This window comes from Panthera leo, chromosome B2, assembly GCF_018350215.1.
Source record: "Panthera leo isolate Ple1 chromosome B2, P.leo_Ple1_pat1.1, whole genome shotgun sequence".
Lineage (NCBI taxonomy): Eukaryota > Metazoa > Chordata > Mammalia > Carnivora > Felidae > Panthera > Panthera leo.
This window is the reverse complement of record NC_056683.1, coordinates 35,888,956-35,910,708: the sequence shown is the minus strand read 5'-3', so window position 1 is coordinate 35,910,708 and position 21,753 is coordinate 35,888,956. Positions and strand designations below refer to the sequence as shown.

General features: G+C 53.6%; 1 protein-coding gene across 2 annotated transcripts in view; it reads left to right on the top strand.

The window, feature by feature from the left end:
* MDGA1 (MAM domain containing glycosylphosphatidylinositol anchor 1) overlaps positions 1-10,507 on the top strand; it is a 57,126-nt gene extending 46,619 nt beyond the window's left edge. Inside the window, exons 10-17 of one of the 2 annotated variants that reach the window (XM_042938618.1) lie at positions 1,010-1,161; positions 2,013-2,190; positions 2,428-2,451; positions 3,493-3,645; positions 4,136-4,270; positions 8,440-8,570; positions 8,784-8,892; positions 9,615-10,507. In XM_042938618.1, coding sequence (XP_042794552.1) covers positions 1,010-1,161; positions 2,013-2,190; positions 2,428-2,451; positions 3,493-3,645; positions 4,136-4,270; positions 8,440-8,570; positions 8,784-8,892; positions 9,615-9,706 — 974 coding nt within the window. In that variant the 3' untranslated portion in view covers positions 9,707-10,507. Of the gene's footprint in view, positions 1-1,009; positions 1,162-2,012; positions 2,191-2,427; positions 2,452-3,489; positions 3,646-4,135; positions 4,271-8,439; positions 8,571-8,783; positions 8,893-9,614 lie in introns of both variants that reach the window. The other variant, XM_042938619.1, reaches the window with a different exon arrangement.
* Positions 10,508-21,753: the final 11,246 nt, after the last annotated feature.

Below are 21,753 nucleotides of genomic sequence, written 5' to 3'. Positions count from 1 at the left end.
TGAGGGGCCAGAGCTGTAGCTTAGAGGAGAGAAGACGACCCTCAGCAGCCTCTCTGGAACGTCGTGGGTGGCTCTAGTCCTGCCAGCACACATTTCCTGAGCTGTCACCCCACAGATTCAGGCCCCTCGGTACCCAGAAATCCCTCTCAGCCCATCTCATCATCAAGTCACTCCCGGGTGGGCTGTTTGGGGCTGCAGGCGGGCCTGGGTGAGTCAAAGGGCTGAGGTGAGGGCCGAGGGGAATGCATAGTGGCCAAAGGAGTTGCTGATCCCCCCCTCTCTTCATGAGGGAGAGTTGGTTCCCCACCACTAGACCTGGTGGCAGCACCCCAGGAGGAGAGCCACAGTTGTGCCTGTGCCCTTCTGCACCCCAAGCTCTCCCAACAGACCCTACTGACTGGGTGCCCCTTTAGTCCTCATTTGGATTTCCTCACTCAACAGCAAGGGGCCAGGACGGGTCACTTCCCAGCCCTTCCCCACCCCACCCAGCCCTGCCAGCCAGAGGCCCCTGTGACATTTCCCACCTCCTTCCCCTCTCCCCTGTTCTCCCATACTTTCCTTGTCTCCCCACCTTTTTGTCTCTCTCTGTCCTTCTCCTTTCTCTTCTCTTCCTTGTACCTCAATATCCTTACCCTTCTTTGTGTCTTTTTCCCCATCCTCTTTCCTGTGTCCTCTCTAATATCCCTCCCCCGTGTCTTCCCAAATTTCTCTTTTCTCTGGCTTTTCCTTGGCCTTTCCTCTCTGTTCTCACCAATACTACCTCTTGGAATTCCCAATCTCCCTTTTCTCCATTTCCCACCTTCCCTGTGACTGCACCTCATTCTCCCAATCTCCTCCTCTCCCACCGTCTCCTCTTGTCACTATATTCCCTTTCTCTTTGTCTCCCCATGCCCTCCTCTCTCTGTTCCTCGCCATCTTCCTCTGTCTCCCTTTCCGGCACTCCCTCTCTCTGTATCTCTCCCCATCCCCCACCCTCCCCGGCCCCACGCCCCCATCCCCATCCTCTCAGCCAAAGCCTACAGCCCGGAGTTTTACTTCGACACCCCCAACCCCACCCGCAGCCACAAGCTGTCCAAGAACTACTCCTATGTGCTGCAGTGGACCCAGAGGGAGCCTGACGCTGTCGACCCCCTGCTCAACTACAGACTCAGTGTCCGCCAGGTGGGCCAAGGGGGACAGGGGCCCGGGTGCAAGCTGACCCTGGGAATGTCCATCAAGCCATGGGAAGGGGTTGGAGGCAGGGCCTGACCCCCTTATAGACAACTCTTCAGACCTAGAAAGTGTTCTGGACACAGCAGCAGAAACTGGGAGGCTCTAGGGACCTGCCCCCTCTGGACTCCTGCTCTGGGCACAGGCTTGAGAATTGAGCTGGGTCTGCTGGATTCAGACAGGAAAAAGGGCAGAGCCACCAGCTGTGTTCCCAAAATGTAGAATCTGCTCTTGGGTCAGGAGCTTAAGGTGGGGTGTGGGGTCAGTCTCGTCCACAGGATCTCTAGAATGCAAGGCCAGAGCTATGCGGATGTTTTGTATACTCTCCTTCGGTGTAGTTCTGCCCAAGGGGCATTAGGTGTGGAGGGTAAAAGTGTGGCTCTGGGGCAGACTGCCTAGGCTAGAATCCAGCTCTGTATGAGCTAGGGCAAACTGCATCTGTTTGGCCTCAGTCTCTTCATCTGTAAAATAGGAGTAATTATAATGTTCCACCTCATAAAAGTGTTATTTTGAGGAGTAAATGAGTTAATAATGGCAAATTACTCTGAATAGCGCCCAGCACACTTTTGTTGTTCGGTACGTGTTGCTATTGCTTACTAAGACAGCTCTAGGAGGCAGGCATAGAAGGAGTGATTGTCCTATCTCACAGATGGGGAAACTGAGGGTCTGGGTTCTTAGTCCTTTATGCTTTCTGCTCCCTGACACTGCCCCCACCCCACCCTCCAAGTCTCACCAGGGCCTGGGCTGGTGCTCTGGTGGAGGGTGTGGCCCGCTGGGCATCTGGGAACTCCCTGTATCTACAGTTGAATCAGCACAACGCCATGGTGAAGGCCATCCCAGTGCGGCGCGTGGAGAAGGGGCAGCTGCTGGAGTACATTCTGACCGACCTCCGTGTGCCCCACAGCTACGAGGTCCGCCTCACACCCTACACCACCTTCGGGGCTGGTGACATGGCCTCCCGCATCATTCACTACACAGAGCGTAGGTGGTGGTGGTGGTGGTGGTAAGGGGGGGCCCATCCCATACCCTGGGGACCCCTTCCAACCTCACCACATGGGTCCAGAGCTTGGGTCCCCCCACTGTGTCGTGTTCTACTCTGTCACCCCTCTGGACCCCAGTCCTGGTTTCGGGAACCCTGTCCCCTGGTGCCAAGCCTGGGCACCCTCTGTGCAGTCCCACACCTCAGTTCTGACTTGGTTTTCCTACTTTGTTTCTCAGCCATCAACTCTCCCAACCTGTCAGGTGAGACAACTCCCTCCCACTTCTTCTTCCCTTTGGGGACACAAAAACTCCCGTGGTGGGAGGAAAAGACCCTGAGAGATACTCAGAAAATGGGTGGAGGCCAGCAGCTGGAAGGAGAAGCCAAGGGGAACAGGGCTGGGCTTGGAGACATGTATATCCAGGATTTATTCTGGGGCTTACAGGTGGTGTGGCGGGGGTAGGGGGGTCAGGGGTGGGAGACGTCTTGAACTCAGGGCCTTTCCTCTTCAGCCAGTACCATTCACAGTCCTTAAAAGAAAAATAGAGACCAGGCTAATCCACATCCCCTGTTCTCTCTGGCAGGGGTACTTAATCTGAGACCCAGGAAGCTGCTCCCCACAAAGGATCTGTGTATAGATAGAATTCAGGGGGGTCCGTGATCCTGGAACATAGAAGGGCATACAATTACTTCTTCATTTTCCCTAACTTCTAGCAGAAGTTTAACATCTCCTTCAGTGATGAACGTAGGCGACAAACCGCAGTAGTAACATCACTACCTGTGACTTTGTCATCAGTACAAACCTGGTGCTTTCACATCACCTTAAAGTTGTTACAGCTATTTCTAAATATCATTAACATTCATTAGAACTTCAAAATCACAGCAGTTATTAGACCCAACACTAGATCTTGTTATTTAATTAGATAATAAAGAAGCCCACTTATTATTATTATTACAACACAGATTTGTTTTTTAAATATTTTGACAGCTGTATCTCAACATAATTGATTTCCTTTGTAACCCTGTGTATTTCATTTTATGCATCTAAAATTATTATTCTGAGATGGAGTCCTTAGCCTTTACTAGATGACAGAGGGTCTGTGGTGCACAAAGGTTAAGAAGTTCTGTTCTGGGAACAAATTTGTCAGGGGCCCAGTTGCCTGGTTTCTCAAGCCCTGAGATCCTGGGTCCACCGTTTGGATGCACGGGACCTGCCTTGGGGTGGCCAGGGAGGGCAAAGCTGGACCAGGGGACCCAAGGAGCCTGACCCTCTTTGTCTCATCCCCACCCTCACCCCAAAGCAGACAACACCTGCCACTTTGAAGATGAGAAGATCTGTGGCTACACCCAGGACCTGACAGACAACTTTGACTGGACACGGCAGAACGCCCTCACCCAGAATCCCAAGCGCTCCCCCAACACCGGTCCCCCCACTGATATCAGCGGTACCCCTGAGGGTGAGGACATGGCCTGCTGCAAGGAATGAAGGACAGCATCAGGGAGGGGTCTAGTGCCAGGGAGGCCAGTCTGAGGCAGGGAACACAGCCCTTCCCTCAGGGAGCCATAGTCTGAGGGGGAGACACAGCCCTGCCCTCAGGGAGCCATAGTCTGAGGGGGAGACACAGCCCTGCCCTCAGGGAGACCCAGTGGGTGGGGGGGGGAGACACAGCCCTGCCCTCAGGGAGTCCCAGTCTGAGGGGAGACAGCACCCTGCCTCAAGGAACCCTAATTTGAGGGGGAGACACAACTCTGTCCTCACGGGGAGTCGGAAGAACAGAGAGTACAGTAGAGCTCAGAACTGGCCCAGACTCCGGTGCTGTGCTGTGAGGCAGGGAGGACAAGGTGCCGTGCGGGTCAGATGAAGTCAAGGCAGTGAAGGAATCAGAGGGGAAGAGGCCTGTGTGGGGTGAGGCGGAGGCTGCTGGTGCATCTGCCCCTTCCCAACAGGCTACTACATGTTCATTGAGACATCAAGGCCTCGGGAACTGGGGGACCGAGCCCGTTTGGTGAGTCCCTTGTACAATGCCAGCGCTAAGTTCTACTGCGTCTCCTTTTTCTACCACATGTACGGGAAGCACATTGGTGAGTCGGAGCACCAGGTGGTCTGCCCAAGCGTTGCTGGGGCTGGGAGGAGAGAGGGAGTCCACAGGAGGCTGGGTATTGGCCCATGTGAGGCCTGGGCTTCCCAGCTTAGCTGAATCATATCCTTGGAGGGGGTGTGGGCAGAATCTGGGCAAGGGAGGAAGGCAGAGCCAGCTTGTCTGAGGTTTTGAGATGATGAAGGCTTCCTGAGTCTGCAAAGAAAATGGCTCCAGCCGGACAACATGCAAGTCTTGGAGGAGACGGAGAAAACAGGTAAGAGGTTGCATGTATTGAGTGCCTGTCAGGTGCCAGGTGACCTCCTGGGAGCTCTGTCTCCGTGGTCTCATTATCTCTCACAACCAACAGGTGAGGGCGGTGTTACCATATAAATCAGAGAGGTTAAGCATTTTCCCCAAGATCACACAGCAACCGGAGTTGTCTTCCTCCCCGAAGCCCTAAACACAGAATTGGGAGGGTGCTGTTTTGTGAGCAATGAGGGGAAGTCCTGCTTCTTAAGTGTGGGTGTACATTTGCCCTTGGAAAGAGATGGTAGGAGAGTCACATTAATCAACGAACTCATCATTCAGCCGTCACTTCCAGAGCTCCTGCTCTGGGGCCAGGCATCAGGTGCTGCTACGAACAGGACCGACCAGTTCCCATCCTCGGGGCACCCGAAGTCAAGTGGGAGAGACAGGCATTGAACAGCTAATTGCAGCAGATAAGATTGAGCAGCCACTGTGACACATGTCCACAGCAAGACAGGGGCCAAGACAGCTGGTAACAGGGACTGACTGTGGGGCCTGAGTTATGGAAAACTCTGCTGAGGAAATGACAGTCTTTAAAATTTTTATTATTTGTTTGTTCACTTATTTAGGAGACAGGCCATGTATTTTGCATGGGTCAAAGGTACAAAAGGTACATAATGAGAGCCCCCTGCTCCTCTCAGTCCTCCTGCTGCCTAGAACCCTTTCCCACAGGCAACCACTGCACTTAGACTTGGGGGCAAGTTTCCAGAAACACTTTATGCCTACAGAAGCCAGTACATGTGTGTTTGATTTTGCCCCCTTTTATACACACTGTTCTGTGTCTTGCTTCTCCCTCTGAACTGTACATCTTGGGAATCATGCCTTATCAGACCACAGAAAGTTTCACAGTAGAGGAAGTGACTTTAAGCAAGAGTAGACCTAATGGCTCTTTATGGACAAGTCTCCCCAGCTAAAGTAGTGGGTCACGCTGAACTGATTAGCCAGGATGGGGTAGGATGGAAGGTTCTGCGTCCACTGGGGCCTCCAGACCATCCACCCAGACCAACGCACTCGTGGCTGGGTCTGGAATTTGTGGGAAGATTCCTGTGGGGTAGGTGGGTTGGGTGACCAGCCCTGCGCTGCCCAGGCCTGTCGTTTCCATTTGGCTCCTCATTTGGCCTTCCTGAGGAAGACTCTGTAAGCATCAGATCTGGACAGGAGGACTTTCCAGTAGGGATGCCATGGAGGGGCCCCCTGTCCCATGTCATGTTACTGCCCTGCCCTGCCCTCTTCATCACCATACTTTCTAGGCCTCCAGTACCTGATCCGGTCCCTGCCTCCTTCTCTGACCTCATTTTCTGCCACTCTCCCCCTTGGCTCCTACTCAGCTTGAGCACACTGGGCTCCTTGCTTTCCTTTAAATACTCAGGGCAGGTTCTTGCCTTAGAGGACTTTGCTCATGATGTTCCCTGGACTGGAACACTCTTCTCCTCCCCTCATTCAAGGTCTCCTCCTCAGAGAGGTCCCTGAAAGCCCCAACTAAAATACCTCTTTATTCCTTTCCCTGCATTGTTATCTTTATCATGCCCATCACCAATAGAATGTAAGCTCCAGGCAGGCAGGGGTCTTTGTCTTATTCACTGATGTATATCTAGTGTCTAGAACAGCCCTTGGCACGTAGTGGTGCTTCATTAGTTGAATGAATGAATGAGAGGGAGGTCTGAGATTCATGAACCCAAAGTAACTTCTAACCATGAGGCTCTATGGAAGTCCTTTTTCAGTTGTGAGGATAGTCATGAAAGGTTCTTCAGTCAGCATTTAATTATTGAGAACCAATACCAGTTTGATGCAGACTTTCCCTCAAAGAGTCAAATGAGGAGGAGATGTTAATCCCAATAACTATCACACCACAGAGCAGAGAGTGGTCTGGGCCTGGAGGGCTGCAGTTGAAGGACCCAGGGTTCACAGGACACATAGAGGGCTCCCAACTCAAGCCTAGGAAGACTTCTTGGAAGAGAGGACATTGCAAGAAGGATTTGGCCAGGGGAATGTGGTAGGGGAGGGAGTCTCAGGCAGCTGGAAAAGCCTGAGCAAGAGCCCAGAGGCTGGAAAGCTGGGGTATATCTAGGCTCCAGCACGTAGTCCACTTTGGCTTTGCAGGAGGCAAGGAAGATAGGGAAGAATGAAGTGAGCAGGCCCACCATTAAGGGAGGCTGAAGGTCTTGGGCCCTGGCTGATCCCTGTGAAAGGCGGTCCGGAAGCCCCCCGAGCAGGGGAGATGCTGGAGATGAGGGGGTGCTCAGGGGAGAGGACAGAAACCCAATTTTTGTTTAAGTAGTAAAAAGGAGGGGTTCCCCCATTAGTGTCCTGGGGGCAGGGTGGTGGAGGAAGAAGAAAAGGTGGAGATTGAGGGGGATAGGAACAGGGGGAAGAGCTCCAGGACAGGGAAGAGAGAAAGGCCCCTTTGGAGCTGGTGAGGAGCCTGAAAAGTATTGGGGCTTGCCTCCTGGCCCCCTGGAAGCTTGCTGAAGCCCTGTCGTGGCCCCATCTGTCGGTGAGGGTCCCCACCCAGGCCTAGCTCTGCTGCTTGGGAGGGGGTGTTTCTTGCTGTCCAGTTCCCTCCTCTTCCTTCCTCTGCTACCCCACCTGGCAGCTCTGGGCACCAGCTGTCCCCAGACCTTGTGTCTCGCTGGCTCTCCTCAGTCTAAGCCAACTCCTTTCATCTCAGGCAGGTAACATTTGGTGGCTCTCTCCCACCGGGGGTCTGTCTATCTGGTGTCACAGATGGTGTGCCTTTGTCTGTGGGCAGAGCCATGGAAATGCCAGCCACCGGGCACTGTCTAAGATTGATTCCCCTTCCCTCTGAGCCAGGTCTTTCACATCACTGGGGGCTTGAGTTGGGCCGGAAGAGCCAGGAAGGGGCATGACATCGCCTGGGTGCTCTTAGCCAAGCCATGATTCCCTCCTTCTTTTCCAGGGCTCCCAGCACCTCCAGAATTCCAGGCCTCTGTGGCTGTGGGCAATGGGCCTCAGCACCCTCCGTCTAATGCCCTCAAAATTGTACTTTCACTGTGCTTACCATGGCTGTGTAGCACAAATACTAACATCTCTCTTTAAAGAAACTCACTCCTCTTGTCTTAGCTTTGTCCTAAGCATCAGTATTAGAGAAACTGTGAGTTGGAAGGACTGGCTTTATTCATTTCTTAAAACATACATATAAGTATTGAAAATTTTAAAATTTTAAAGTCCATCCCTATGCCTCCAGAAATCATCCCATGTATCATGCCCTGCCAGGGGTATGCCCTGTGTGCTTTGGGAATCCTGCTTTGTGCTCAGTCATAGGCCCTGCTGCCCTGGGATAACTCCACTGTTGAGAGGAGGAAGGGGTGTGTGTGTGTGTGTGTGTGTGTGTGTGTGTGTGTGTATGCCGGGGTGGGGGGAGGATTAGTTGACTAGAAAGGAAGGGGAGAGGGGCACCTGGGTGGCTCAGTTGGTTAAGTCCAACTGACTTTTGGCTCAGGTCATGATCTCACGGTTCATGGGTTCAAGCCCCGCGTTGGGCTCTGTGCTGACAGCTCAGAGCTGGCCTGGAGCCTGCTTCGGATTCTGTGTCTCCCTCTCTCTCTGCCCCTCCCCTGCTCACGCTCTGTCTCTCTCTCTCTAAAAAATAAATATACATTAAAAAAAAAAAAAAAAAAAGGAAGGGAAGAAATGAACGAAAATTTGCAAGTTGTCCTGATGAATTGAAGCCCTGCTACTGTCTTCTCTTTCTTGTGTGGAGGTCCCTCCCCCGGGAAAATGGGACAGTGAACCAGTCTGGGATGGTGCTGTGAGCAGTGGCAGAGAGGAGGGTTTGGGGAATGTGGAAGGGTAGGGGTGTCCTTGTCCAGACCTCACTGCCCCCCCTCTTCATACCCACCACAGGCTCCCTCAACCTCCTGGTGCGGTCCCGGAACAAAGGGGCCCTGGACACACACGCCTGGTCCCTCAGTGGCAATAAGGGCAATGTATGGCAGCAAGCCCATGTGCCCATCAACCCCAGTGGGCCCTTCCAGGTGAGTCACCGGGTGTGGGGGCCCCCGAGGTTCTCCCAGCCCTTGGGCCATTGCTCTGACCAGGGAGCACTTAGGAGGACTTCATGCTCTTTCTGGGGAGCTGGGGAGAAACTCAGGCAGGGTAGGGGGGGCTTTCAAGTGGACTGAAGGGAAGGGATTGGGGGCTCTGCCTGGCAGAACACCCCTAATCCCTGCTCTCTGACCCCGCCCCAGATTATTTTTGAGGGTGTTCGAGGCTCTGGCTACCTGGGGGATATTGCCATAGATGACGTCACGCTGAAGAAGGGAGAATGTCCCCGGAAGCAGATGGATCCCAACAAAGGTGCCAGATGGGAAGGGATGGGGGAGCCGAATCTATGGGGAGCTGTGTAGGTAGGCACCTGTCCGTATCAGGAGAAGGTGCTGGTGTCTGAATGGTGGTTCAGAGTGACTAGGTGGTGGGATGTGTGCGTCAGTGACTATTTGAGCAGGTGTTGGTGTGTTTGGTACCCACCTTGGGCTCCACGTTGGCTCAGGTTATGGGGCATATGTAGGGCAAGGAGAAGACTAAACTCTGCCCTCCTGTGAACTTACTGAGTTATTTACAGTACCCGAGTGCCTCCTGTGTCTGCGTCCAGGTATGTGTGGGTGCAGATGTGAACGTGTGCCCCACCCCCCAGGGCCAGGTGTTTGTAGTTACAACAGCTGGAATTTGCTGAGTGATGACCATGTACCAGGCAAAGTACAAAGCCCTACATGTATCTGATCTCATTTAATCCTGATGACAGCCCTCTGGGGTAGCACTTACTATTAGACTCATTTTACAGATGGGGAAACTGAGGCCCACTGAGGCCAGTGAGCTGCAGAGCCAGGATTTGGACCCTCTCAGGCTCAAAGTTAACCCCCACCCCACACCACCAGACGTCTGTGCTTACAAGTATGTCTGTGCACAGTGAGGGCAGTGTCTCACTTTAGGTCCCCCAGAGAGAGGGGGAAGCCTGCTAGTCCCTGACATGCTGAGCTGATCAGAGCCCTGGCCTGTCTCCCTTTTCTCTCCTGTCACAGTGGTGGTGATGCCAGGCAGTGGAGCCCCCCGCCAGCCCCACCCACAGCTCTGGGGGCCCATGGTCATCTTCCTCTTGGCGTTGCAGAGATGATGAGAGCTGCGTGGCCCCCCCACCCGGCCCCCGGCACACCAAAGTGTCCGCATCGTACCAAAGACTGACCCCCGCCAGCCGGGGTGCCCAGGGGCAGGGCCGGCCCACCAGGGAGGGGGCCTGCATTGGCTGCGAGGATGAGCAGAGAACAAGGACAGAGGCCCGGCGCTGAGGCCCTGGAGACAGTCGTTTGACACACACACACACTCACACACTCATACTCACACACACAGAGATATATTAAAGCACAAGTTTCTATCCGACCTGCCAGCACCTTCTTTTCTGCGGAGACAAGGGACTCGCCCGAATGGCGTCCACCACCCCAGAGACCTCGGCGCCACATAGGCCTTGTCCAACTGCACCTGTGGCGTGTTTCTGACCTTCCCACATTCCTAACTCAAGGCTGAGCCCCGGCCCAGTGGCTTTACCAGACGGGAGCCAGCAGAGGAGCAGACTCAGGAGCCCCACCCTTGGCTGGACTCTGGGACTCCCTGGGATGGGGGAGGCCTGGGTCAAAGGAGGCCAGGGGGTACTTTGTGAGCTCTGTGAATGTCCCCGTGCAGGTGATGGCGAGGGAGGTCAGGCACCTGTTGCACGCACCTCTGTTTACAGGGCGAGAGCTGGAAGGTGGAGATCCCAGGTCACCCTGATCCCTTGACCTGTTCCTTGGACGTCATATCTCACCTCGATGTGCCCCTTTGAAGGGACCCAGCACAGGGTCCTGGGCCTGGGCAGTCTGAAGACTGACACCTTCCCTTCTACCCCATCCAACCCCCGCCCCCACCCTACGAGGAGCTGGATTCCTGAGAGCACAGTCCCCACCCTAGTCAGCTGGCCTGAATTCAGCACCCACCTGCATCTCCGAGGAGCCAGGAGGGGTGGAGGCCGGCTGTTTTCTGGGGTGAGGCTTGACTTTGAGAGGGACAGAGGAGAAAGCCTGCTTTTGTGAGTTTGTGCCCCCATGGCATTTGGGAATAGAGTGGAAACTTCATTTCTTATATACTTGGCATGAAGGAGTGCCCTGGATAGGAGGGTATACATAGAGGGGGTGCCCCTGCAAAGCACTGTCTAGTTGGCTGTTCCCTTCCCTGCCCAGGGTCAGTGAAGGGGTGGGGGGTGTGTGTGGTGGTTTGTAGAGCAGCAGCAGAGGGTGGGGCAGTTGCTGGCCTCCACGTTGCCTGGGAGCCGAGCTCATGCCCTGATCCATGAAAGGGCTCCCTGTCCTTGGGTTCTGGGATAGGAACCTAGATGGGCAGGGTGGAATCTAGACCAGTCCTTCTCAACATCACCCGTGAGACCCCAACCAGCCGTCTATGGGAGAGATGAGGACCAGCTCTTTCCAGGGTGAGCCTTCACGCTTGCGTACGTGTGGCTGTGTGTGCACGCACATGTGTGCACGTGCGTGGGCCGATCTGTGTCTGTGTAGCACTGTGGGGACGTCTCTGGGCAGCAGTGTGTGCGAATATGAGTCTGCATGTGCAATTACACATATCTGTCTGTGAGGCCGGGTCTAAACCCTGTCTCAGTGAGTGCCTGTGGATGTCGGCATGCACGTCCGCCTTCAGGAGGGACACGAGTGTTTGTAGGGGGCTGGTGGAATATACCACTTCCGGCCCTAGTCTGTAGTCTCAAGCTGCCTGCCACCGCCTGAATTTCTACCTTTCGTCCCCTCTGGATGACAAAGAGTTTACAGATGACCCTATTGAAATGCAAGCACCTTTGGTGGGGGTTGTCACAGGGATTCACCCGGAGCATTCTGCAGGGACAGTTGCCCAGAAGGGGCAGCACTGCAATGCCAAGAGGCAGGCAGGGGACCAGGGGACAGGCCTGTGTGATCATCATCACCCACAGCTGGCAGGGGGCTGGGCCAGGCCTGGAGCAGGGCCTTCTGACGCCTGACCAGCCCGGCTGCCTTCTTGGCCCAGCCGAAGCCTCGGTCCGAAACGAGTGGCTCCAGGTTCCCAGAACACGCTTCCATCACGCCGGCTGGGTATTGTTCCTTAATTGTCCCATCTGTGCAGGGTCTGCTGCCCCGACTAGACTGTGAGCTCCTCCTCTGAGCCTTCCAACCTTCTCCCCCACCCCCGCTCCCAACCTCAACGCCCAGCACAAGTGGGCCTGTTATGGAAACCACAGCGGGCTTTGCCCAGCGGGAAGGATGATATTAATCGGTGGTTCCCAGCCCTGGCTGCAGAAGAGAACCACCTGAGGGTATTTTAGAGAGCCATGATGCTTGGGTCCTACCCCCAGAGGTTCTGATTTGATTGGACTGGTTGGTGTTCAGCCTGGCATCAGAAATGTTTAAAAGCTCCCCAGAAGAACCTGGGAGTGGGAACCAGTGGCCTATCACCTGCCAAGTGCTTCCTTTGTGCCCTTGCTGGGGTGGGTATGGAGATCCAGGGATGAAAAGCACCAGGTACTTCCTCCTTGGGACACTGAGGTCCTGGGTCCTCACGTGTGGATGGGTGAGGCTGGTATGTGTGTGTGTGTGTGTGTGTGTGTGTGTGCGTGCGCGTGCAGGCAGGTCTGCAGGGAGTGTGGGTGTCACTGTGTATTAGCATTAACAGTGTGCGATGAGAGCACTTAGAGTGTGCCAGTCAGTGTGTGTGTGTGTGGGGGGGGAAGATGGGGTCTGCAAGGAAGGAGTATCTTTGTGCATCTGTGTGTGCCTGTGATTCAGCACCTCTGTATCAGTGTCACTTGTGCTGTGTGTGTCTTTGAGTGCCTGTGGGTGTCAGCACTGTTGTGCTGGTAGGTGGCCCATCAAGACCCCCAGCCCAGGGGAGACCAGGCTGGCAGGATCCAGTGCATCTCCCCCTGGGGCAGTCTCGCCCTCTGGGTCAGGGTGGCTGAGGCATTTTGTGGCCTTAAAACAGGGAGTCCAGGGTCAGCCCTCATGGTGTTGGGGTTTGTTCAGCCCTGTTGCCCCTGATTTGATGTTTTGGGGAGACCCCTAGGGCCAGGTGCTGTACAGTTAGGAGAGGGGAAGTCTCAGCTTGGCTGTCCTGCCCCTGGGACCACAGACAGCCCTCCAGGGTGCCCAGCTAAGCCTGCGGACCACACGCCCATCTCCTAGAATGCCCCTCCCACTTGCCTTCTCCGGGATATTCTGCCATCTCTTTCCCTTTCATTCTTTCTCCCTGTGCTCGCTGGCTCAGGCTCTCATGGCCAGGGTGGGCCTCAGAGGTCTGAGCCCCTCACCTTGTAAATGGATAGGAGCAAGGGTGGGGGGGCTGGCCCAAGGTCACATGGCTAGTTGGGGTGGAGCCAGCCTTGGAAGCCGTGCTCTACAGCCCCGAGGGTGTCACACTGCTGGCCACTGCCTCCTGCTGGCAGCCAGACTGCCCTGTCTCTGGGTGCTGGTACAGATGTGACTGGGCACCTGCTCTAGGAAAGGTGCTCCCTTCCTGCCCCAAATTCTGGCCTCTCATCCCAGGCCACCGCCCCTCCCACCCCAGATCAGGCCTGGGTGCCCTGTGAAAGCTGCATCCCTCTGCCCACCCAGGCTTTAGCTACTGCCCAGGTTCCCAGACAGAAGGGACTGTTTCCCTTCCCTGCCCTCTGTCTTCACATGAGCCTGGGCTCCGAATGAAGGTCAGTGTGTCCTTGTGTCCTCATCCTGTGGACTTACCCCTAAGGACCAGGAGGGCAGGGGTGAGAGTGTACAAATTCTTGTATTTTCTTCTCCCTGGATTCGAGGGGGTTGGGGGGGGGGGGTTTCCAAGGTCTGTCCCAAGGAATGGGGTGAATGAGCCTGCACTGGGGAGTCCCTGTGGGGCCCCTGGTTGAGGTTCTGGGCTCTGGGGAGCCCTCCTCATTTCCACAGGCAAGATAGCACACCCCTTTCTGTTGAGTCAGTGCTATGTGTGAGGCTGTGTGTCTGTGAGGGTGAGGGTGGGGGGTGTGCATATGAATGTGTGTGAGGGAATGTGTGTGTGAGGCGTGTGAATAGGTGTGAGGGTATGTGCTGGAGTAGAAGGACCACTCTTTCCTAGAGATCCCTGGACCCTTAGAGCTGGAAAGGACCTTAGAGACCATTTAATCCAGTGCCCACACTGTACAGGTGAGAAAGTTGAGGTCAGAGAGATGGCACTTGTCCACCATCACCCCTCCCTCATGTCACCTGCATTCGTTTCCCAGGGGCTCCGCTAGACGTGCCCTCCCTCCTGGCACCTCCCCACCCCCCACCACGGCTCCCATAATCACAATCTCAGCTCGACTCTGCAGGGCCCTCTGCCCCTGTGGCCTCCAAGCACCCTTCCTGCCCCAGGTAGCCAGTTCACCAAGGCCTTTATCCCCAACCCAGAAGGGGCAGGGGAAGGAGGGGACTGCTCCAGCCTTGAGGCCTCATAGACTTGAGAGAAAAGCCAACCCCTCCATGCCCAGGCTCACCCCACCACCAAGGTAAAAGCACAACAGGAGACCCTCATTATTGGGTGAAAGGTATTGGGGTCGTTGTAGTCACACGACCCCGTCCTCACCCCTTTGCCTTGCTCTCTGTCTCCACCCCAGCCTCTGTCCACCCCCCTTTGTTCCTCTTTCACCCCCAAGCCCCCCGAAATGTAACCTCTAGTTGCGGACGCGGATGTTTCAATAAATAAAGCTGCAGTGTTCTAGTGCTTCGGGTCCGGCTGTGTGTGGGGCGGCAGGTGGGCCGGGAGGGGGCGCTAGTGAGCTGCTGGGGTTCTTTTCAGGTCAGGGGGAAGAGCCTTTCTCTTTGCCACCTGCCGTTATGGGTCCTCCTCTGCCTCCCCGACAGTGGGAACCTACGTTCCTGTCTCCAGCCCAATGAATTCAGTGTCCTCATTGATTTATTCCTTCAAGAAACACTGGCCAAATACCACCTTCGTGGAAGCTTCTGCTAAGTGGGGGAGATGGACACGAATCTAATCATTACACCAGGAAGCACATCATTATCAATACAACTAAGGCTGTGAAAGAAAGTAAGAGCATGTTCTTATTTGGGTTGGAGATTCAGGGATGACTTCTCTAAAGAAGAGGCATTTAGGAGACACCCAAAGAATGATTGGGGTTGGCCTACCAGGGCAGAGGGGGTCTTCCAAGCAGAGGGAACACAGCATGTGCAGGCCTAGAGGGCTGAAAAACCATAGAAGGCTCAAGGAAGGGGGAGGAGGATGAAGAAGGAGGAATAAAGTTGGTCAACCACCGTATGAACTTGGCTTTTTGCTTCTCGGCACCCCGGCCTACCGTCCCTCCTCTGCTCCCCTACCCGATCCCCTCACAATCCTCCCCTCACAATCTCTGGGTTCCTTCCTGGCTCCATCAACCCCACTATGCTCTCCAATTGGGTCTGCCTCCATCATTCACCACCAATGAGCTGCCCACTTGCCCCTGAATCATTTTGTACCAACCTTGTCCTTTTTCCCAGACCCTCCCAGAATCCTAGAATTTCAGAGCTGAGAGGTCCTTAAAGGTCACTTAATTTCAACCATCTATCACTGTTTTCCTTAGGAGAAATAGCTTGCCTACATCACAGGGGCAGGAAGTAACGAGGAAAATTCACTCTCCTGTGCACACTTGTGCAGTGACTCCAAATCAAGGGCATGGGTGTCATGATACAAACTACAGCAAGATCAAGCAAATGACAGGAAGAGTCTCACATTACTTGGTTACAATGACTCAGGTAAGTAGAGCAGATAGTTTCACTTCCATGCTCCAGATGGGGAAAGTGAGGCTCAGAAAGGTGACAAGACTAGGGGTTCCCTATCCCAGCTTTATCAGATCATATCTGGGATAACTTGGGATTATTCTTCTAAGAGCCGAGGACCCACCACTTGGTTAGGTTGGCTCATTGTGTACAAGCAAGAGAGAGACCCACTGTAGCTCACTCAAGTACAGGAGCATTATTGTAAGGACACACATAGTGAAGGGGAGAGCTACTCTCAGAAATCCAAACACAAGAGGTGTGAGAGGGATGGGATTCTTGAACCAGATGGCATTCTGGATTCAAGGATGACCTAGGAGTTTATGACCCTTCACCTGTAACAATGGCCACAGATCCTTATCCTACCTATAGAGGGGAAGTCTAATTCCCTTCTTCTTGAATCTGTATTAGTCTTAGTGACTTCTTTGGCCAGTAGAATATGACATTGTGAGATGAAGATGTCTTCAAGGCCCCTTAGGACATTCTCTCTGGGAGCACTGAACTACCACATAGGATGTCCAACTCCCCTGAGACCAACATGCTGGGGAGACCACATGAAGGGCTCCAGTTGACTTTCCCAGTAGAGCTCAGACTTCCAGCCATCCCCCTGTTCCCTCAAAGCACTAGCTATGGGAGTAGAGCTGCCTTGGACCATTCAGAACGGACCTTCCACTAGCTGAATACCTTTGCCAATGCCACAAGAAACAGAAGACTCGTCGAGCCAAGCTTTGCCCAAATTCCTGACTCACAAAATCAAGGGATATAAATAAAATAATTATTATTTAAAGCCCCTGAGGTTGGGGGTAGTTTGCTACAACAGCAATAGATAAGCACCCTGGAGTGATTCAGCCACTTTCCTTTCTTCCCTTTCCACTTGGCCCACATGGTTCCTCTCCTGACTTTCCTACATTAGCCTCTCCAGCTCCAACTGTCCTTCACAACTTTCCAATGGCAGCTCCCCTTCAGTCCCGATCACTGACTCAGCCTCTCTAGAGAAAGGGCCGGCTGGACTGGCCCACCATTTTGTGCCTAGTCATAAACGCATCATTGGGCAACCAGCTGACTGGCCACCCTGGGGTCAGCCCTGGTCTAATCAGCTGGGTAGGAGGAATCATGCATATAAAACATGACTGCCTATGGCCTGCTGCTTCTAGAAAGGCTGAGACTTGGCCCCCTTCAGAGGGGCAGTGGCTGGCAGGCACCATAAATGTACCTCCTTGGTCCTCCCCTCTGTCATCTCTCCTCTGATGACCATCTGCTCCCAGGGCCACAGTTGTACAGTGTGTAAACTATGAAAGTGACCCCATCCAAGGGCAAGTCCTAGTGTAAACTATACAGGTAGGTCAGGTAACTTACAGGAACAGTGAGTGCCCTGTATTAGACTTATGATAAGGCAGATATATTTATTTTTGTGTTTAGAGATGGGGAAACTGAGGCTCAGAAAGGTGCTGTGGTTACCCACGCTCATCAACTTAGGAAGGGGGAGAACCTGGAGACAAAGCTAGAGGTTTGACTTTGGGTGCTGTGTCCATTCACATCAACCAGATTCCCTCCTCTTCTTCCTCCCCATTTGGGGTCATTCTGCTTTTCTCGCCAGCTCATCCCCAGGGGCTGGGAGAAGCAGGGCCCTTTTCCATGCAGCCCTCCACTTCAGATGGAAATTGTTCCTGGTCCTGACTTTCTATTTCTAGCTGCCTGACCTTTTTGCATATGTCCTTTGTGGAAAGCTACTATAACACCTTTTTAGAAGGAGGTTGGGTATAAATAAATCCAAGAAAAAAGTCGAAACTCTTCTCCTTGAAGTCACCCCAACCCTGAGTGGAAGCATCTCTCCATACTGCTTCCCAAACCCCCTGCTCCTAAATTCATCTTTCCTGAGCATGAGGCCCTGGCAGCACCCAGCATGTCTCCCTGCCCTGAGGTCAGCTTGGCAAGCCCCCCAAATGCAAACCTCACCACTGAATCCATCACCCTGTCTCTTTAGCAGTTTTTGGTCTTTAAAAATGTTTTGAGCCTTCCATTTCCCTCAGGCCCCATGAGACTCAGCCAGAGCTCAGCTGAGTGGACTCAGCACTTTGCAAGGCCTCATTCCATCTACACAGGCTGCCCTAAGTGGAATCCTGCTCTCAGGGTCCCCATCCCCCACCCCCCCAGAACCACCCACCAATCAACTCTCCTCTGCGAGGCAGCGAGAAGAAGAGTGAAACATGAGTCAGAGAGGCCCAGAGTGCCAAATGTCCCCACAGTGGGTGTCTCGGCTGCCATTTAGAGATGTCCATAATACATTGCTGAGACAGAAGGGCAGATAAGGAAAAAAAAAAAAAAAAAGGCCTAGTACTATTTCATTTTTTCATATAAAAATATCTGTGTGTATAAGTGTGTGCATTTTTTTAAGTCCAGAAGAATATTCACCGGATTATCTGTCGTTATCTCAGCAATGAAATTTCAGATGCTTCTGACTCACGTTTTTAGATTTTTCTGTATTGCCTGAATTTTTTTATATGAACAGGTATTATTTTTAATAACCAGGAAAAAAACCTATTTTCTCGAGAAAAGCAAAGCCAGAAGTCATCAAGGACTACAGATTAGAAATAAAGGTCACTTTCTGTTCTTAGCATTATTTTTATAACCATACATCACAGAGATGGGGAAAGGGCTTTGAATTCAGGCCTTGGAATCTTTTCCTGCTGATTGTTCAAATAAAAGTACACAGACAATTGGGAGGAAGAAGGAGGATGGGGTTGTGTTGACCAGGGTTGGAGGGGGGTGTAACAAGCCAAGTCATGAGGAAGAGAAAGCCCAGGCAGAGCTAACAACAAATGCTAACGTTGGAGGTACGCCCGACACCGGTGTGCGTGGGGAGGGGTGCAAGCGTGCACGGGGGCTTGCATTCCCGTGCAGGTTTGTGCATGCCCTCTTTGGGACACCTGTGTCAATGGCAGGCCCTGTGCAGCGCTGGTGTCTCCCTCCCTCTCATGATTTTAATGAGGCCTCACTCCAGCCAAGGTGAGTGTGTGGGCGAACGTGTCACATAGTGGGAAGCGGGAGGGCTGTCTTCGGCAGCCAGGGGGGGGCCTGGACGGAGGGGCAAGATCTGTGGCTGGGTCCTTTGCAGGCTGCTCCTCAATCCTCCCCCCACCCCTGCCCCCCATCGGGCAGATAGACCCCCTTGGAAACTCAGACTCTTGATCAGAAGCCTCCAGGCCTCTGCTGATCGTTGCTTCCACTGGTGAGCGGCAGAGAGAAGGGATTCAGGGAGGTGGAAAGTCACAGAGCTGGAGCCCACTGGAAAGAGCACTCTGAGGAGAGACAGGGATGCCTGGGCCCAAATTCCGGCTTGCAACCTGGAATAAGCGGACCCATCTGGCCTCAGTTTCCCTGTGAAATGGGGGAGGTGTGGGAGGTTTGAACTTGAACATTCTTTCAGGCCTGGGATTTAAAGAAATGAGGGGTTGAGGTATTCCTAAGCCATGCAGAGAAAGGGGACCCCCCACACACAAAAGAAATGGAAACCTCAGTGACATAGCCCTGTTTCTGTTTGTGGGACTGAGCATCTGTCTGGTCTCTGTCCCCCTCCCCAGCACTGAGGCCACTGGGAAAGCTGGTCAATCTGGTCTCTCCACACCTCAGTCCCTCAGTTGGGTCCCACCCCCGCCTAGAGGTGGGCAGGTGGCACGAATGAGCCCAGGTCGAGCCCTGGGAGTCCTGGCCAGGCGCCCTGTGGTGGCGGCGGGGCGGTGGGTGTGGGCGCAGAGCCTGACCTTGGCGGCTGAGGGACCGCGACAGGGAAGGGGGCGCAGGGCTCCTCGCCCAGGGGCGGGCAGCCTGCTGAGCACCAGCAGTGCAGGCCTGGGAGATGAGCGGGACTGCGGGGGGGTTCTGGCTGAGTCCTGAGGCAGAGGGGTCTTGGCAGTGTCGGCTGGGTGTCAGGATCACCAGAGACTGAACCAAAGACAGAGGAGAGACACACAGTCTGCAGAGAGGATGGCTGTAGGGTCCTGGAAGACTTCAAGCCGGCCTGGATGGTGGGGGGTGGCAGCTACTAGGACAGGCAGGAGGGTCCCGCTCTCCATAGATCCCAGAGACATCAGGAAAGTCCTGTTCAATCTGGGCGGCGAAGGGGGGCAGCCCTGTAAATCCACAAGGTTCCCAGAAGGTCGCTGGCCAGCCCCAGACATCCTCTCCTGGAGTGAAGGTGAAGGAGGTGGGAGGTGGGGTCTCAGAGATGTCGCTTTGCTCCCTTTACCCCGAGTCCAGAGATAGGGACAAGATGAGGTGCTGTGGGGTGCAAAGTGCCCCTTTCCCTCTTTGATGGGAATTTGAGGCCCTTTTCTTTGTCTAAAATTTGAAGAGCAGAGTAGTTTCTAGATGCTATTCCCCTGGGGACTCTGGCAGGAGGGGTGTGCTGCATTCTAGCGACTTCTGGCCTGTGGAATGGTGATGGTGGGGCCGGGGGCGGGGGTCCAGGTCTCTTCTCTCAGTTCAGATCCCCAATCTCTGGTGGGTAGGCCTGGCTCTGAGGAATCGGTGCAGCCTCTCCTGTTGGCCTGGAATGCCCCCTGCCCCTCGGGCCTGCTTGGCACAGGGCCACACCTTGTATTCATGAGCAAAACATATATATATACGTATATATATATATAGCTATAGCTATAGATAGACATATAGATATATAGATATAGATAGACATGCCGATATATAGTTAGATATAGATATAGACATATGATAGATATATAGATAGATAGATCTAAAGAAAGTGAGAACAGATACGAGACGCCAGTGCCAACTGCATCTCGTATCTGTTCTCATTCATTCATCAAATTCATTCATCAAACACGTATAAATACATACTGTGTGGAAAGCACTGTGCCTCGTGCCAAGGCCCCAGATTTCAGGCTGCTCATGGTCTAGTGGGAGAATAACATGCGTCTAGACATTCAAATCCAACAAACTTTTGTGAGCGCCTGCTCTGCCCAGACACGCACCCAAACTGAAAAGCAAAGAGCACCAATGACATTACATTTGGTGGGCCATGGGTCGGCCCCCCGGCTCCCTCTTCCCCCAACTTCGTCTGAGCCCAGGCATATAGGAAGGAGGGAGAACAGTGACAATGGCAAGCGAGGGCCTGACCCTCAAAACAAATCTTTGCTTTAGGTTCTAATGGGAATCCTGCCTGCTGAAGTGTACATTCTTTTTGTTCTTGGGTGTGATGGGGAGCGGTACCAGCATCTCCCCCGGGGACCCCCTTCTGATGCCTCTGAAGAAAGGCTGTCAGTCTCGCACCCTCCGGGTAGTCAGCTGGCTCATTTCCTTTGGGAAGCAGAGAATCGTGTGAATGGTTCTCACCCCGTACCTGGCACACAGCGAATATGCCACAGGAGTTTGATAAATGGATGAAGAATCGAGAAGTATGTGGTAGACTGTGTTTTCCAAAATTGGCCTCAGTAATGTTCCTGGTCCTGTATTAGCTCTTCCAGAACCTGACCATCCCTCATCAAAAGGTGGAACTCTTTTCTCTCTGACTGAAAGGTGGTTTTGTGACCGCCTCTGCCAAAAGAATGTGATACGGCTCCTCCTGGGTCTGTTTCTCTGGATGCTCACCCTGGGAACCTATCTCTATGCTGGGGGAAAGCACAGGCCACGTGGATGGACCCCATGAAGGTGCTCTGGATGGTGGTCCAATAGGAGGTCTCAGCCGATAGGCAACATCGGCTCCCAGGCACATGAGTGAGTGAGCCTCTGGTCACTTCAGCCCCCATCCTTCACGCCACCCTGGCTGGCGCTGGGTGGAGTAGAGATGGCCTGTCTCCACCAAATCCTGCCCAAGTTAGAGATTCCCGAGCAAAAGATAGGTTGTCATTGTTTTAGGCCGCTAAGTTTTGGGGTGGTTTGTTATGCGGTGAGAGATAACCAGAACGATGTGATAGATTTTAAATGGCCACAGATTCTCTGCAACTCTTCCCACCAAGAGATGGAGTCTCCTCCCCAGCCCTCAAATCTGGGCTGCCTTTGACCAGCAGAAAACAATGGAAGTGATGTCACGTGATTTCCAAGCCTAAGCCTCAAGGGCATCGCAGCTTCTGTTTGCATGCTCTTAGTGCCTGGAGACTCCGTGAGCAGGAATGAGCTATATCCTCCAAGATCCTGGAGACATGAGGTCCAGCCCACAGGCAGCACTGACCTCCGAACACGTAAGTGAATCCATCTGCAACCATCCTGACTGCGGCCACACCAGGGGTCCTAGGTCAGAGCCCAGTCCAAATCACTGACGCCCAGTCCTGGGCGTCAATGAAACGGTTCTTGTTTGAAGCCACTGCGTTTGTTACACATCAACGGATGATACCTGATAATAATACCAGCTTCTAATTTCTGAATCAACATGTGG